This window comes from Ursus maritimus, unplaced genomic scaffold (genome assembly GCF_017311325.1).
Source record: "Ursus maritimus isolate PB19 unplaced genomic scaffold, ASM1731132v1 scaffold_3, whole genome shotgun sequence".
In the NCBI taxonomy this organism is placed as follows: domain Eukaryota; kingdom Metazoa; phylum Chordata; class Mammalia; order Carnivora; family Ursidae; genus Ursus; species Ursus maritimus.
Window position 1 is genome coordinate 19,285,234 of NW_024425563.1, and position 19,490 is coordinate 19,304,723.

The 19,490-nt window shown below is 37.2% G+C and overlaps 1 protein-coding gene across 2 annotated transcripts in view; it reads right to left on the minus strand.

Annotated features, from left to right (window-relative positions):
• The window catches only part of EXOC4 (exocyst complex component 4), a 716,010-nt gene that overhangs the window by 637,705 nt on the left and 58,815 nt on the right, over positions 1-19,490 (minus strand). For both annotated transcript variants that reach the window (XM_008707579.2, XM_008707580.2), the window contains exons 5-6: positions 18,513-18,622; positions 112-355 (exon numbers count right to left, since the gene is read on the minus strand). In XM_008707579.2, the coding sequence (XP_008705801.2) occupies positions 112-355; positions 18,513-18,622 (354 nt within the window). The remainder of the gene's footprint in view (positions 1-111; positions 356-18,512; positions 18,623-19,490) is intronic.

A 19,490-nucleotide genomic window follows, 5' to 3' on the forward strand; every position in this document is an offset into this window, starting at 1 on the left:
ATGGGCTCTAGCAGCCTGAGTTCAAGAAATAACATCAACCGAAGTTTTTCACCTATCCCCCATCCTAGCAAAGGCAGAATTCTCAAAACAATAAACTGCACACCCATTTACCTTGGCTGGTTCTCCACAGTGAGGTTCTCTCCTCTCTGATAGCCACTGTCTGCCACCTGGGTTGTAGACCTCTTCACAATTTGCTGTAGCTCCTGCTCCAGGCGTTCTTTGATGGCCTTAACGGTCTCTGGAATCTTCTTCAGTTTGGCCAGTCCCTTGATGAGGATGCCCATAAAAAGGGTGCTGTTCTCCTCTGGATCCGATTCCAAATCCTCCTTGATATCCTGCAGGTTTATCTCCCTTGCTGTAAAAATAAAAAAGAAAAGAGAAAAAAAGAAAAGAAAAAGGTTCCATTACAAGATTCAAAAACAGAATGGGTTGAATAAATGGGATCACAGCTTTGATTACTCCCTTAAAGAAATTAGAGAAGACTTTTCAAGTAAATTGGTAGTTAAATTATACTCACATAGTGACTAAGAATCATAAGGTAACAGTTATATTCCTCAAATCATACCGATCAGTTAAAACAAGAGGTGGAAGCCATTAAAAACAAGCAAATCTCCACAGAAAGCTTTCCATGGACTGCCACTTCTACAATGAGCCAGTCAGTTCATGACATTTATTAAGCATTCGCTGTTGATAAAATGCCATTCTTGGGTGCTGCAGGAGAATTCTAAAGACCCAGACCATAGTTTCAAAACTCTTATTTAATGGTTGGAAAAGATAAGTAACTGGATAAAGAGATAAGATAATAAGGTAAATTAGTTAAAACAAATGACAAGATATGAAGAAAAATGAAGAACAATATGTGCAAAGTGAGACAAGACTCTGAGGAAAATAGTAATGAAGGCTCTTCATCAACACAAAAGAACCACCTTCTACTTTTCTTTAAACATAGGTCTACCATAACACACTCTCCTAAAAAACCTGTCTGGCTAATCCACGTTGGTTTTCTGAGAAATAATTTTATAGTTCAAAAGTCTCTGTAGATCTGTAGACTACGTGTCATCACAACCACCTGGGTTTGGAATGGAAGAAGAGAGCCCAGCACAGTGGTTCTTACCCCAGTGACGAGCTGGGGAGAGGGAGGGATGGGGATCTGAGACCTCTGTTATCTACTGAAAACCAGAGGCCTTCCCTTCAAACTAATACACATACATACAAATATGTCCTCCAAAATACCCAAAAATAATTCTCTCATTTCAAAAATGGTTGGATTAAGATAGAATAAAGCAAAAGTGAGTAAGAGCCAGAAGATGGACCCTAATAATAAAGTCTTCCCCATCCTTCCCTCTCCTCTAGTCTTCGAAACGACTGGCAGGTCTTTACATGATATCCTGAGAGAACGCATGCATTCTTCTTTAGTAGATTCAAGCTCAATGATACTATGAGGACGTCCACTCCAAGTTGTTCAGCACCACCGGAATGCACTGCAATCTATTTATTAGGGAAGAATGAAAATAGCCCACTATATGGAGTAAATCCTTGTAACCACTGCATGAAGTCTCCAAAACCCCTGCTTCAGATGATAATGCACGCTCTTCTCAATCCCTTTTCTTTTTGTTCCCAACTCATACAATGCACTTAAATATGAACCAAAAGCATTTAAGGATATGCAGGATGTAGTAACTTCAACAAGCCTGTTCTTCATTGAAGAAGTCCTAGACAGAAGCACATCAAGAATGACCAAATTCCTAGGATTTTCTTTGCAACATAGAAGACATTTGATGATGTGGTATTTCATTTAAAAAACTTTAATACTAGTAAAGTGGGAGTAGAACCAAGGTGGCTTAAGCCCCTGAAGGTGACAATTTTAACGGCAAATCAAAAAAAAGAAAGAGAGAGAGAGAGAGAGAGAGAGAGAGAGAGAAAGAAAGAAAGAAAGAAAGAAAGAAAGAAAGAAAGAAAGAAAGGCATTGATATTTCCAAATGTGATGTTCCAAGAATAGACATTTTAGTTTCTGGTGTTGTTTTATACATTAAGTAGACCCCTCGGGCCACAGAATTCCTCCATCCTGCAAAACCAATCCCAGCAGCAAGAAGAGAGAAATACTTAGCAGCCAAAGAGCCATCTAAATGCAGCATGTTGGGGAAGGGGGGCAATGAAGCACAACTATAAGCAGAGCTTCAGGCAGGGAAAAAGGTAATAGAAATTTAGCTGAGAGAAAATGATCTTCACGAAACAGCACATATGAGTCACAAACAGACACAAGCAACAGGCCACCTGTGTGCCGCAAGCTCCTGCCGCCAAGAGTGATTGGTGAGGAGGTAAATGTAGTTTAAGTCCATGAGCCCCTAGACAGTGTGGCATATAGCTACTTATATGTGCACTAATGTGATAGAGAACCTATTAAAAAATAACAAATAAGCAAGGTATGAATAATAAAATGCCACAGCCCCAAATGGCACATTTGTTTAGAACCTCATCTTTCTGTTTGTCTCCTGAAATCTCCTAGAGCATAAACACTGAACAGATCCAATATTAATTAATTTATATTATCTATTTCACTTACATCAGCTGAAAATTAAAAGGCAATTTTAAAGGATAATATAATCAACCATGAAGACTAGTCCAATAATCACAAAAACCCTGTGAGGTCAGATAGAATTCTTGGTGCTTTATGGAAAAAATCTTGTACAAAAATAATGTAGCTGAAATTCAGTAAGGGCCTCACACCACAATTAGAACAAAATGTACATACTTAGAAACAACTGAACATCGAATCATTCCCTTGTATCTATCGTGATATAGTACTCACCGGGCAGGTTTTAGAATACTTTATAAGAAATACTCTACTCTCTCCCCCAGTTCTCTCTGATCTTTTTGCTCTGAAGATACTGACCAAGTTGATGAGGCTGTGGATCATCTGTGCCCAAGCAAATCCGGAAGGCAAGCTGAGGACAAAGCAGAAGCTGACACCCTGCAACCCCCTCCCCCCTGGGATGTATACAACATTCCTCAGGCACTCCTGGCTGCCCTAAAGGACAAAGAAACAGTTAACCTATAGATACCACAATCTTGCAAGACTTGAGTCTCCCTCAATTTACAAATGTCTTAGCAGTTTACAAGAACAAAGCTATCAGTAATCTAGCTTCCTGAAGGGAATGTATGTAGACACAATTAAACTTCCTACTACCTACAGCCCACTGACAAGTCCTTGAAACAGGCACAGTGACATTCCTCTAGGAACTCAGTTGCCTCGATTTAATACTTTTTAAGGGCAAAAGGCAATCCTAGCCTGAGCACCCCCTCCCCCAGGATCCTGTCTACTTTAACATATAAAAATTCCTTTGGAAACTTCCTTCATCTCTAACCCACCCCACCCCACACCCCCCACCCCTGCAAGATACGCGTTGGCAATCATCCCCCAAGCATATGGCCCACTGATATACATCTGAAGGGTCTCATGACTAAGGCTTTATTAGACAGTAATAAATGACCTTTTCCCAACAATAGCTAGCCCCCTCAAGGTCCTGGAAACCTTGCTTCCAAAATTCCTTAGAGACTTACGCTATCCCTTATCCCCTCCCAACTTGAGGGTATATAATGGGCCGTTCCTCATGACTTCGGAGCAGCTCTTTCTGCCTACGGGTCCTGTCATCGTGCTTTAATAAACCACCATTTTGCACCAAAGACGGCTCAAGAATTCCTTCTCGGTCGTCGGCTCCGAACTCCACCCCACTGAACCTCACCTGTATCCCACAACTTCATCAAAGTGAGGATTTCTTGAACCTGTTCTTGAAGACCCTCACTGGCAGGACAGTGCTAAATATTAAGACTTTCATGTTCTTCTCCATTATTACTACTAAAATCCTATTGGTCCCAACTGTTCCTTATTACACGCACAGACAGAGAAGGATGGCGGAAGATAGGGATGTGTAGGTATGCATGCCTAGGTGGATATAAATTATGTCTGTGGTTTGAGGCTAAGCATGGATTCATGACGGTTTAACTAAGACACTTTGGGACTCATGAAACTAGATGGTATCTCCAGTCCTTTCAAGCTCCACAATTCCATAATCCTATCAACTTAGAGTAAATCTGTACATCTGTGGTTCCATATCCTACAGTTAATTATGTATACTTAGATTATAGATATCCCATTTAAAAAAATAACAGATAAAGTGAATAATCCATTTAAGCAGGTAAGTGTTCTATAAAAGAAAACTACCTTTTGTTTCCCAGTGAGTACAGGAAGCAACATAGACCACTCCATAACGGCTTTCTTTTCTTGGTACATTTGGTAACAACATATTAGTTACACACACCATGGCTATATACACACGCTGATGAGGGAGCAGAAGGCTGGCTGAAGACAAAGCATAAGCTGACACTCTGCAACCTCCCCTCACCCCCACTCCTGAGTGGGATCTGTGATGTTCTTCCAGGAAGTTCCCAACCATCTTCATGTTAATGCCTTGCTAGAGGGAAAAACAACTTTAACTTGACAATGGCAAGGCCTCCCCTACCCTGTAAGCCTTCTTTAACATATGAAAATCCTTTTGAAACCTCCCCTTCTCCTTACCTCTTCCAACCCCAAAGTATATATAATCAGCCAGCCCTCACAAGCCAGGGCAGCAGCTCTTTCTGCCCACGGGGCCCATCCCCATGCTTTAATAAACCACATTTTGCACCAAAGACCTCTCAAGAATTCTTTCTTGGTCTTCGGCTCCGGACTCCACCCCACCCCACCCCACTGAACCTCACCTATGTTCCAGAACCACATCAACGTCATCAAATCTGCACAAGAACTCTGGTGATACACTTTAACTTTGTATTGAATAAGTTTTATTATTTCACTTAACATTTATATATGTTAATTAAATTGTAAGAGACAATGGTAGTGTTTACCATAGAAACTCTGGTAAATGTCATGCTTTATACTATGCACGGTAACTAAAGTATGTAAATATGATATATCTGATTTCGACCTACACACATAACTTCATTTACATGCTGTATTCAAGAATACTATGTCTATATAACAGAACTGTGCCACTATTGAACAGAATTCAATATTAAAAGGAGACTTCAAAAAAAAATCACCAACCCTAATTAGCCCAATAAAATACATGTCCACAACGCTGCCCCCACAGATGGGAATCTGGCCTCAGAAGAGTGACAATACTCTCAAGTAGAAAATAAGAAAGTTACCGCTCAACAATAATTCTGTGTTTCCGGTCAAAATGGCACTATGTATTCATAGTTGAGATACACAATCTCAAAACACAGTTATACACAAAATATAAACCAAGAAGACACGAAGAAATAGTCTGGTTCAAAATCGAGAATAACACCTCTGTGGACAAGAAATAGAAAAAAGGAGTGGAGCCAGAGTACGTGTGCAGAAGCAGGCAGCAGCAGGCAAGGTGTGGCCCATAGGGTGTTACAGAGACTTCACATGCACCACTGGCCAAATGAGATGACAAAATCCTTCACTGAGGGCTACAAGCACAGGACCAAATCAAGCTCTAGACCTGTGTATGCTTCTAGCCTCAACAAATCCTTACCTTCCATTCATGTCCCAGTGGAGATACCTGGTCAACTATTTACCTTAAATACCATTCGTTTCACCAATGAAAAATTACCTCTAACATCTTTTATTCTAATTAATGCACCCACTGGTACAGTCTCTGAAGCACTGGTTGCCCCTGGAGTATAGAATCTTGATTAGGGTCTTTCAAATGTTAACTAACTACCCCTGAAGTGTGGATTCCTGATTAAGGTACTTCAAAAATGTTAACTAAGCACCCCTAAGGTGCAGATTAAATTACTTTAAAGGAAACTACAGACAATATAACACCCTACTCCTGAAAGGAGGCTGCCAAAAGCTATTGCCAACTGTGCTACTAGGGGCTATCATTTACATAAAGCTGGGGGTTTATCTCAGCACAGGAATAGTTTCAACTCAGAAGTGGAGAATGAAAGCACAATGAACATGCACTACGGTCCGTCCATAAGTGCAAGTGGGCTAAGGGGGAAATGATGGTATGTTTCAGGGGGAAGGTAGAGTGGAGGGTAGACTATCACAGTAAAAACAAACAAAACTGACACCTGTTCAGTTTCCCTTGCTCAGCACTTAATGTACAGTATCACTTTTAGAGCAAGGAGGATGCACCTTTGAAAGTCAAGGAGTAGCTACCAGTGGAGAAGTGACTACTAAAAATTTTAAGAGGGCTACAGGATAAGAGAAGATACAAGGAACAGATGAACAAATTGATTGTTTATATTAATATTCAATAATACGTGTTAGGCTTTGTAAGTTCAATTTCCTAAAGAGATAGTACGATGTAGTAAAAAGAGCTGGGCATCATACAAATTTAGAACTGATTATCAACTCTACCACATACTAACTGGGTAAATCTCTCTCAAGTCATTAATTCCTGCTGGACCCCAATGTTTCCATCTCTGAAATGGAAATCATACTATCTACACAACTGTGTATATTAAATGAGCTAATATGATATCAAAACACAAAAACAAACAGCCAAGAAAGTAAAAAAATATATATATATACTTTTAAAACTTCTAACTTTAGGAACTCCTGGATTGCTAGAGACAATGGTGGTTGCTTAGGTCCCCATTTCTCCTTATTTCCTCCAAAAACAACATAGAACAACTGAAAAACAAACAAAACTCGTACAAATCATACCCTCAGGATAACCTGGAAGATAGAAATTGCCCAAAATTCACAACAACTGTAAATAAAAATAAGAAAAAACACCTAATCTCAGTAAGGGATCTCCCAGGCTCCTGCCCCATCCCTGCTCTGCCACAAGGCTTTGTTGCAAGCAAAAGCAGGCTGTTGAAGAACCACAAACAGACAAGGGGGTTAGGGACGATCCTAAGATTGATCTAAAACTCTCTCTAAAGAAGACTATGTCCATCCTGAGTTTCAAAATACTTAAAAAGTACCCAAAGAGATGAGAGCATGGACTAGAGGGAAGAGAGTTTAAAAGCAGACAATTTGCTGGAGCAGTATTTGAGACCTCCAGCTTCAATGGGAGAAATATGACAAAAGGAAGAGAGAAATGCCCTTTGGCTACTGGATAGTGAAGGGAGAAAGAAGCATAAAGGGAAAATTCAGGATCCCACGAGAGTCAAAATTCTGAGAACAACCTTCTCCTACCACCAAAACAAATAATCCACTCAAATATTTGGATTTTAGTATGCTGACAGAAGAGGGAGCCAATGAGCTAGGAATTCTACAAAACACCCCAAACCCATTAAAAGAGAACAGAAAAAAATGAACAAATTTGTATGAAGGTATGGGGGGAGGGGGAGGATCAGAAAATCCAACACACATTAACAGAGGAAAATTCCCTGCAACAAAACTACCATGAAGCACAAGCAAATTAGCTGACAACACTCCAGATGGAAGAAATATATTCAAACAAGAACTTGGGGATGCAAAAAGCTACCTTGAGTCAGAAATCCCAAAACTAAGAATAGACATGGACAAATAAAAGTGTGAGAAGAAAATGGACTAAACTGAGAAGAGATATGGAAGAAAAAGACTATTATTTCACACAGGAAGAATAAATTATAAAATACCCCAGAGAAAACAGATTCAAATGAGTATTTATAAAGGATATTAAGGAAATTCAGGGAACCAAAATAGAGAATAAAAGGAATATAAAAAAAGAAGTGCAAAGACCAAAGAGAAAGTAGTAGAAATGGAAGACAGGCAAAGAAAAAGGTAACATATCAGAAGAAAAAACAAACAATAGATGACTTAAAATTATAAAGAAAAAAAACTCTTGAATCTATAAAATGAAAGAACCCATTGGGTATCTGGGAAAATTAGCCATCCAACAAACAAACTCCGGGGCATATCCCACTAAAACTGTTAAGTTCCTAAGTTAAAAAGTCATCAAGGTCTACAGGATCACAACTTACAGGGGCAAACAAGGCAAACTGGTGCAGCCACTCTGGAAAACAGTATGGAGATTCCTCAAAAAGTTAAAAATAGAACTACCCTATAGCCCAGCAATTGCACTATTAGGTATTTATCCAAAGGATACAAAAATAGTGATTCAGAGGGGCACATACACCCAATGTTCATAGCAGAAATGTCTACAATTGCCAAAAAATGAAAGAGCCCAGACGTCCATCAACAGATGAATGGATAAAGAAGATGTGTTTGTGTGGACACACACACACACACACACACACGAATATTACTCTGCCATCAAAAAGAATGAAATCTTGCCATTTGCAATGACGTGGATGAAACTAAAGGATATTATGCTAAGCAAAATAAGTCAGAGAAAGACAAATACCTTATGATTTCACTCCTATGTGGAATTTAAGAAACAAAACAGATGAACACAGGAGAAAGGAAGGAAAAATAAAATAAGACCAAATCAGAGAGACAGGCAAACCGTAAGAGAATTTTTTTTTTTTTAAGATTTTATTTACTCATTTGAGAGAGAGTGAGCAGGCACAAACAGAGGGAGTGGCAGAGGGAGAGGAAGAAGCAGGCTCCCCACTGGCCAGGGAGCCCGACATGCAGCTCAGTTTCTGGACCCCAGGATCATGACCTGAGCTGAAGGCAGACACTTAATGGACTGAGCCACCCAGGCACCCCAAGAGACTCTTAACTACAGGAAACAAACTGAGGGTTGCTGGAGGGGAGGTGGGTAGCTCATGGGCTAACTGGGTAATGGGCATTAAGGAGGACACTTGTTATAATGAGCACTGGGTGCTATATGCAACTGATGAATCACTGAACTCCACCAGGAATCTAATAATACACTATATGTTAACCAACTTGAATGTAAATTAAAAATAATTTTTAATTAAAAAAATAAAAGAATTTTCATAAAATAAAGGAAGACAATAATGAAATAGCATTTTATAGAAATAGAAAAAGAAAATAAGTAAAAATTGTAAACTAACGAATTTATACCTATCTAAGCTGTCCTTTAAGTACCAAGGCTATAGGAAAAGAAAAGAAAAAAGAAAAAAAGAAGCACCTACTAAAGGAATTCTTCATCCATGAGCCCTTTATCTTAAAGAATCTTTTGATAAGCCAAGAGATGAGTGGAAAAACTTCAGCAAAAAAGACTGATGATGAGCATTTAAAATATTTAAGTGTAGATTTAAGACAAAAACAAAAGTGGCAGGTGTGGATGGAAGACAGCTAAGACAAGTACATTGTAAAAAATAAAAAGTAAAAAATAACACAACTAAAAACTGGCAGAAAAGAAAGGAAAATGAAGTCATGTTGTTACTTAGGCAAAAGATGAGGATTAAAGGATATCCACAAAAACAGAAATGTGAGAGTGAAAGATTAAAGCTTTATTAAAAAGGGACTAAGAGCATTTTTCTAAGTTTTTAAACATATTAAAAAGACAATTGCTAGGGGGAAAAAAAAACACGTCCTAAAAAAATTTTGTTTAAATTAAGGAGCAAAGAATTAATATCTCAGAGAAAAAGAAACATAGCAAATACACATATTTATAAAATACTATGATAGAGCTGAAACAAAACATTAGTCTTATCAATATACATCAATGGATCCTACTCACCTATTATAAAAGGATTTTCAATTTGAGTCACAAAGCAAGGCCCAACAATATGCTATACACAGATCTCAAAACTAGTAATTTAGAAAGGCTAGAAATATAGAATGAACAATAGATGCCGGTCAAAAAGCATTAACCATGATGACGAAGGACATCTTTTAATACCACATGCCACAATTCACAGTAAGGCTACAACACTTACAAGTATTTATACACCAAATTAAACGGCAGCCACCATTTTGAAACAGAAACTACAAGTGAGGCAGAGACACAGGGGAAAACCCACTAATAGAAAACCTGAATACATCACACAAAAAAAAGATCGAAGACCTAAACAATAATTAAATAAGTCAGATCTTATGGATATATATCAACTCTACACCTGATAACCAAGACTGTACCTTTAACTCAAGTACCCATGGGACATTCACAAACACTGATCATGTACTGTCAGAAAGAAAATGTAAGTTCCATGAAGTAAAAGTATTACCAGCAATGCTCTCTGAATTCAATGCAAAAAAGCTAGAAAGGATTAAGAAAACAGAACAAACACAAAGACCCTTTTATCTTTGAGTATAAAATTCTTCTATTAAAAACACTGGATCAAGGGGTGTCTAGGTGGCTCAATGGGTTAAGCGTCTGCCTTCAGCTCAGGTCATGATCCCTGCATCCATCAGTCTCCCTGCTCAGTAGGGAGTCTGCTTCTCCTTCTTCCTCTCCCTCTGCCCCTTCCCACCCCTCCCATGTGCTTTCTCTCTCTCTCTAATAAATAAATAAAATCTTTAAAAACACTGGATCTTCATCCAAATATAAACTGAAATGAGATAATATTTTTAAAATGATAATGGGAACATTAAATATCAAGGTCTATGGGATGCATTTAAAGTGTTGAGAAAAATTCCTGTCATTTAACATTTTTATTAGTAAAAATGAAGGAATTAAAATATGACTTCAATGTCTAGATCAGAAGAAAAAATAAACCAGAAGAAAGCACAAAAAAGGAAATAAAGATAAAAGCAGAAAATGAGGTAGAGAACAGAAAAACAGCCCTAATCAAGAATCAAAACACTGGTTATTTCTTGAAAATTAAAAACAAAAAATAAAAACCCTAACACAACAGACAAACGACCAGCTACTTTGATCAAGAAAAGGGAAATAGTGCAAATAAAAAGACAAAAAGAAAAAAGAAAATTTCAAAATAAGAAAATACTTACCTCTGTATAAATACAATTGAAAAATTAAATGAAATCAATAATTTCCTAGAAAAACACACATTATTAAAATTGATCCCAATAGAGACAGAAGGCTTAAAGAGAACAATTTACGCAGGAAAAAAGAGAAAAAATTAATAAAAAGCAAAAACATGAAAAAGTATCAGATCCAAATGTTTTCGCAGGGAAATTGCCTAACCTTCAAACATGAGAGAACCCCAATGCTCCATAAATTGTTCTAGAGCACTGAAACTGAACAAAAACTTCCCAATTCCTTTTATGAAGCAAGTTATTATATTGAAGCCAAAATCTGATATGATTTAGACTGTAGGCTAGTATCATTTATAAACATCGATGCAAAAATTCTAAGTAAAATATTAGCAAACAGGATTCACCACCACATTGAGAAAGTAACACACCATCATCAAGAGGCATTTATTTTAGGAAATGAAAAATTGGTTCAATATTAGTAAGTCCATTGATGTACAGCACAGTAAGAGATTTAAAGTTAAAATAGAAAAAAGTGGATGAAAGACAATGACAATTCACAAAAAAATTAAAATGGGCTTTAAAATTTCCTTGTGGAAAATTGTTCAAACTGACTCATAATAAGAGAAATGCAAATTAAACAATACTGTGATACTATTTTCACCTATCAAATGGGCATAAATAAAAAAAGTATAACGACACATTATTTGGCAAGGCTGTGGGGAAAACAAGCACTCTCACACACTCATGGTACAATGTAAGCTGGTACAACTCTTCTGGAGTATTTGCCAATACCAAAAAAATACGTATGGGCTTCTCTTTGAGCTATCCCTCTTCTCGATGTTTATCCTAATGATACACCTCCAACAATATGAAAATACATATGCAGAACATTATTCATTACATCACTATTTATAAAGGCAAAATATGGTAAACAACCTATATACCCATACATAAGAGAGTAGCAGAAATAATGAATCAACATAATGGAGAATTATTCAAGTGTTAAAAAAACAATGCATAATCTATATAAACTAAAATGGAGTGATTTCCAGGATATAAAGTGAAAACAGGAAAATATAGGAGAGTATCTAAAGTAAAATTCCCCTTCATGGAAGAGAGGTATAAGATAGATAGATAGATAGATAGATTATAGATTATAGATTATAGATTATAGATATGCGCTTATTTTTTAACACAGGAAGAATAAACCAGAAACTGATGAAATTGATTAACTATATGGGATGGGTGAAAAAAAGAAAAATGATTAGCATCCACTTACCTCTCTTACACACAGCAATAATAAAGAAATGGCCTAATAAAAACCTGGCAAACAATATACAATTTACAAGAGACCCAAATGGTTCACATATATGGAAAGATTCTCAACACCACTAGAAACCTCAGAAATGCAAACTAAAATTTAAAAAATATAAAAATAAAAACACAGAGCCTGTCAGATTTGTGAAAATCCATTTGCAAAAATTAAGTCTAACAAAGCCAATTTTAAGTGCAAGAAATAGAGAAACAAAAGCTCTGGCATAGTTCACAGAAATCTGCATTGATACAATCCCTCTAAAAAGCTATCTGGCAGGGGCGGCTGGGTGGATCAATCAGTTAAATGTCTGACTCTTGATTTTGGCTCAGGTCATGATCTCAGGGTCATGAGATCAAACCCCGAGTTGGACTCCATGCTCAGCAAGGAGTCAGCTTAGGGTTCTTTCCCCTTTCCCCTTTCTTCTCCCTCCCCCTCTGCTATAAATAAATAAATAAATAAATAAATAAATAAATAAATAAATAAATATAAAAAGCTAACTTGACAAGTGAAGTTTAAAGTGCACAACATTCCTATGCATATACAACACACAAGGCACCCCAGGAGTAGGGCTTCCTCGCTTTGGAGGGATCGAAGCACAGAAAGAAAACAAAAGTACTTATCTAGCACGGCGAGGATAAATGGAGGTGGCTACATGTAGCTAAGATAACCTGCCTAGAAATTCCCACTGCCCCAAACCCAATTGGCTACCCCAAAGGCTGAAGGGTTCAGTATCTCAGATATATCTACAACCCATTCCCAAGAGATCAGCGGCTGGGAAACTCTGTCCCACAGAAATATGTACAAAAATACTCACTGCTATAAGGTTCCTAATCATGAAAAACTGCAAACTTATAACTTGTCTACCTATAGAAGAATGGATAAATTGTGATTATATAGGAAAATACTATACAGTAGTTAAAGCTAATAAACTAGAGCTAGATTGTAACATAAGAAAATCCAAAAAATACAATGTTGAGCTCAAAACCCAAGTAGTAGAATGATACATATCATACCAAACAATTGTAAGTAAATTAATTAAATTATATCATTAAAATCAAGTAAATATGTAAATTAAGCTATACAATTTACTTACACCCTAAAATACTCAAAATAATATACTTTGTATATATAAACAAACATATACAATATTATAACATTTACATACAGATATATACACATAAATATGCAAACTATATGTATTGGTTCTATATTTACAAAAACACAACATATATACATACAAACACACAGTAAAAGTATGAAAACATACAAGAAAAAGACATGGAACAATTTCAAAATAGTAGTTACCTCTAGGGTAGAAGAGAGAGGAAAGGAATTGAGGAAAAATTCATGCATTCATAGGGGGCTTCAATTGTACCTGTAAATTTTTTTAAAAGAATCTGAATCAAATATGGAAAAACGTGTAAGATTTATCAATCTAGGGGGAAGTACATGACGACGGTTATATTCATCTCCAACATATGAATATAATATTCACATTTAATAATGTATTTTAATTAACAAACTTTGGCCTTGCCTTATTTTTACATTTATAAATATCTGAACTATTTATTCTATTTTGCCTCCCTTGTATGTAGTCCTCAGCTCTACTTATGATTAATCACAGAAATCAGCCAAGATATTTAATAGCAAATGAAGGGTACTTTAGGAACAATTGATTTAAAATGTCAAGGGAGGCCCCAACCTCAGAACAGTACCTCAAAGGCATCATATTGGTTTTGGAGAACTTTCACTATTCTAGACATGTGAGCTGCAAGAAGAAACATTTCATCTCCTTCTATGTTAGGATTCATAGCTCCCACTCCATGTAGAGAGAATTTAAATATCAAATCCTAAATTTTTAAGAAAAGTATCAAGTCCCAGAACAAGATTTTATGAAATATAAGCACATGAGAAAATAACAGCAAAAGAAAAAAAATCATTTAATTTGTGCTCTCTTTAGGTTTTATTGCTTAAACTATGCTGGTACCAAAAAGAAAGGAAGTAAGAAGTCCAGTTTCGTGATAGTTACATTCACAGCAATCCCAGCAGGAGCATGCATAAAATGAATAAAGAAGCCACAAATGAAATGCTTGTGTACCCCGGGAGTAATTGCTCAGTCAAAACGTTCCAAAGGCAGTTTGCCAAATGAAAGGACATACTGGGAATCCAAAAGCTTAAACCAACATTTTACTACAATTATTGGCTTTTCTCCACACTTCTCCCATCCTTTTACCTAAGTTATAGTTGAATTACTACATCTAAATTAGACATTAGTTTCCTGTACATTACAAAATACTATGACTGATGAGAAATAGGAGAAAGGCTTGAAAAATACATTCTACTTATTTAGAGTGAGAACAGCATGAGGCTACCTTCCAACAATTACCATCTGGTGAACCTGGACCGATCACTCGACCTCTGTGGATGGATTATATTTATAAAGTGAGTTTTAAAAATAATACCTGATTAACTAGAGTGTATAAGTAATCTTTCATATATTTACTACACAAACTGCCTATTCATGTTTGTGCCTATTCTTTAATATTTTATATTTGCATATTTTTGCTTATTAGCTTGTTTTATTGATTTATAGGGGTTCTTTATATATTCTGGATACTTAACCTCTGTTGGATAAATGCCAATATTTCCACATATGTGGACTCTTCTGTAAATTGCCCATCATTTGTCCAGTTCTTTAAAATGCCATTTCTTTTCTTCACTAATGTGCAGGAAAGCTAAATGGATGCTAATCATTTTTCTCTTAATGGGTTTTTTGCTTCTGCCAACCTGTGCCTTGATTTTACATTTTGTAATTAAATATTTTTTAATTGGATGATGCATACACATCTATAGTTCTATACTTTTATAACTTAAGTATTTAATAGACTGAAAGAGGATGGATATAAAAATAATCATCATGATAATGCCAATGGTACCTGCCATAACTACCTCATAGGACTGCTGCCATCAGTTGAATGATGGAACACGTTTTGCAAACCATAACATGTAAACTATAATAGAAAATCTCACCAAAAAGTCACTGACACCTCTACCTGTAAAGAAGACATTTGAAAAATTACTCATTTGCAAACCATCGAAATTCTTGTTTAATTAATAATAATCTGAAAGTCCTCGGGAATCACCTCCAACCTAAATTTATGGCACCCCAATGAGAGATCTATTCTATCCAGGGATTCCCTATTGGAACTTCCTCTATAAAAATGTCAGTTCTAATGGATTACACCCTCCATCCTACTATTTCACAAGACGAGTGAGGAGTTTTAAAAGCCTATGTTAAATTCCCTGCTGAAAATGAATATTACTTTCAAGACTGACTTTTAGGGCACTTCACAAATACACTCTTAGGACGTACTGTTCATTAAGAATAAGAAAATATCTGCCCTTTATTTATAGTGTATTTCATCACCCTCACACTTTTATACGTACTTAGTAACATTTTATGCAGTTCTCTACATAACTTACATCTTCCTCATTTACACAACCCCCTTTAATAATATGACCCAGATTAATTAATATAGTCTTTAAGACTGGAATTGCAATGATTTAAAAAGACTTCACACATAATTTCAAGAAAGTCAAAATTTTATATATTGGCTCCTCAAGATAAATCAAGTCAGAAAATAGGCAGTGCAGAATGTGGTAAGCAGAGTGACGGTCCCCATAAGATATCCATGTCCTAATCCCCAGACTCTGTGAACATGTCACATGGCAGAGGAGACTTGCAGATGTGATGAAGGTTAAGGACCCTGAACTGGGCACGGTATTCTGAATTAGTCAGGTGGAATCAAACTAATCATAGGAGTCCTTAAAAGAGGAAGGAGGAGGCAGAAGGGTGGGTCAGAGAGAGGACCCGAGAAGGATGTGACACACTGTCGCTGGTTTTGAAGAGAGAAGAAGAAGGCAACAATCTGGGGAAGTAGCAGCCCCTCCCTCCCCCGGAGCTGCAAAAGGCAAGGAAATGAACTCTCCTGTAGAGCCTCCAGAAGGAACAGAGCCATGCCAACACCTTGATTTTAGCCCAGTGAGACCCATACTGGACTTCTAACCTACAAAACTGTAAGATGATAAATTTACGTTGTCATAATTTTTTGTAACAACAAGAGAAAACTAATACCCAGAACATACCTAGCTTTTTTGCAGGAAAACAAACTTGTTAGAAGAGCATATTCTGGAACATAGCTCCTTACTTAAAATCACGGCTCTACTCCTTGTCAGCTGTGTCAACTTAAACCCATGATTAACCCCCTATGCCCTGGTTTTCTCAACTGTAAAATGGAGCTATGAGAATAGTACCTACCTACAAGGATTGCTAAAGGACTGAGCTAATTCATGCAGAGTCCTTAAAATATTGTTTTACATATGGTAGGCACTAAACACATCTAAACTACTGCATTTCAATCAGTAATATTTCAACCATCTTCTCTTTCGGTCATCCACAGAAAAATCACGAGATCAACAGCCTTAAACAGTCAAAGAAATGAGCTCTTCTAAAAAGAAAGGTTTGTAGCTTATGATGGTCCCAGCTCTACTCAACTACACGCAGCTCTTCAAGAGTCATCCCCAATAATGAAGGAAAAGACTGCCAAAGGCAAAGTGTCACCATGAACTCCACGAAGTGAGAAATGCTAACTACAGGGCCTGACAGAAAAAGTGCCCATCAAAGAGTAAGCTGTCTTATTAAAAATAATGGATGTAGCAAAATTAGTTTCTACTGAAATTTGCCATAATTGGCATTTTTTCAAATTACTTGGTATTTACACAGTGCTTTTCATTCGCAAAACGCCTGCCCTATCATTTCTTCATAAACAATTAAAATTTTTATTTCACTCGGCCATTGACTCGGCAACATTTACTTAAATTGCTATAACCAGGCTAAGCCGTGATGGTTCACACTATAAAAACATGAATATAACAATTGATAATTTCTCCTAGAGAAGGAGGTAAATTACAAATCAAAAGTATAAATATATATTGTGTTTCATAATTTCACACTCTACAACAGCTCAAAGCAGTGTCAAAACTCAAAGAATAGCAACACTACTATGTCAGCAAGAGGAAGAAAGCAAACTTTTTCGCTCCAGGAAGAGGCTGGAATACAAACCTTGTAAAGTATAATAAACATAAATGTTTGGAGTTTTCTGTTTTGTTTCGTTTTTTTTGAATCATTAAGTAGACTAACAGTAAAATCTATTACAAAAGAATTTCCACACTTTTCCTACAGTAAAAGCAATAACCTCAAGATTCCAAGCCTAAGTAACCCTAAAACTTAATTAAATGATATTTTAAAAGGTAATTAAGTATGACCCAGCAACAATATATAGTCAGGTTCTCAAAAGAAACACTTTCAATTAGTTACACAAATGTATTGATTGACTCCAAATTATTTTTCTACCTTTCCATCTTTTCATTATTTCAAGCTCTACAGGACTATAGAACTAGAAAAGAACTATAAGTACTAATTTATACCTGCAAAGCCAACGATAATCGACATTACTCATTCCTTAAAAAGTACTGAGGACTTTAGCTGTGACACGAAGGCACCAGTGGGACATCGCAAAAAAACACCCCATCTCCTTCTCCTCAACCCAGAGCTGCAAGAGTTGAAGGCTCTTTGCAGAGGCCCAAGACAATCTGAGCCAAGCTCAGCTGAACCCTCTGACAGGGCAGGTCTGAGCCATTCCAGAAGAAATCCCCTAAATCTGCGTTCAGATTCAAAGCATACCCTCCCTCTCCAACTTTAAATATAGGCCAAATGGCTCTTATTCAACAGAATTATGTAGCCCAAGAAGAAATATGGCTAGTTTGTGGATATGACCTCAAAGTACAGTGTGTGTGTGTGTGTGTGTGTGTGAGAGTGTGTGAGCCCGCGCTCGCGCGCGCATGCTTGTACCCACATGCCGGCATATGTAGAAGTGGGGAAGGCACTGGAAGATACCAGGTATCCGTTTAGAGGACACACGATCTACAGACACACTCAGAAGCTCCCAAGGACCAGAGAGAGCATGTAACATGTGCAGCAGCTGGGTAAAAGCTGACAGAAACAACAGAGGTTGGGGGCAGGGGTGGGGGGGAGACACAGGACTCCATGCATGGAAAAGCATTCAAATTCAACTTCAGAAAAACAAACAGTGCTGGTCAAATAAAGCGTAACCACATCTGCATTCAGGAGACAGGCCAGATTCGGCTGGCAGTTTTCAAAGCTGACAATGCAACAGGCCCAAACAGTCATCTTCTATCTTACTCCCTCGGAGGGTGGCAAAGAGCTCATCAGAGGCTCCAACGCACTAACCTCAGGACCTCCCAGCCCTGGCACCCCAGATTTCCCCGGGTCTTTGCTGAGGAACTACAACATTATGAAAAGAAGGTGAGTGGCTAAAGAATTAAATACTTACCACTTGAGCTTCCAGGAGTAGAATATTGAGAGGTATCTAGGAATTTTCGAGGAGTAGGAAGGTTTGTAACATCAATCAGAGGAACAGGAGAAGCGTCTTTTATAAGGGAGCTGAAAGGGAAAGATAGGTAGTTAACACTTTCTCCAAAAACAACTGAAGTCCCACTACCTGCCCATCCCTTCGCACTTTTGTTTTGCCATGAGCCCTCTGTACACTGTGACTTCAAGTGTCCTCCAAGTGTATTTCCAGTGGTGATTGTACAGAGAGGGGTACAAAGATGTACTCTAAGGGTTCCAAGTATTCAAATTTTTGTCTTTTTATTTTAATGCCAGCTAAGTCTAAAAACATTAGCATAAATTACTCTGGAGCATCTGGATGACTACCTTACCACCAAATTATGCCACACAATTTCAGCACCCTCCTCTGTTCCAATATCAAAATTGATTTATCAGCAAAAAAAGATCAAATGTCACCATATCATGATAACTGAACGAAGGTTTAAGTAGTTAAGCCTTGTTTAACTTATGTTTTTCAAGCTGGGGTTTTTGATATATTCTGGGAGTTCACTACATTTAGTTTTCTTTAAAAGAGGTTCATAAATTTCATCAAGTTGAGAATCATGACAATAAAAGATGATTTAAGGAACTCAAACAGGTTAATTCAGTATTTGATTACCCATTTCACCTTTTCCATAAAGGCCTTAGCATCTCATCTTAATGATTAACTTTAGCATCTCCAGAATAAACACATTAATTTTAAATGACACAAAGACTATAAAAAACAATTAAATTTTCAAGTTAATTCGCATTTATAGCCATCTGTTAAGAGAAAGAAGTAGGCAATTCGAAGGCAAGTAAAACCTATGCTCTACTCTCAAGAAAGTGAATCATCTACGGGGCGCCTGGCTGGCTCAGTCGGAAGAGCATCCGACTCTTGATCTCGGGGCCATAAGTTTGAGCCTCGTGTTGGGTGTGAGAT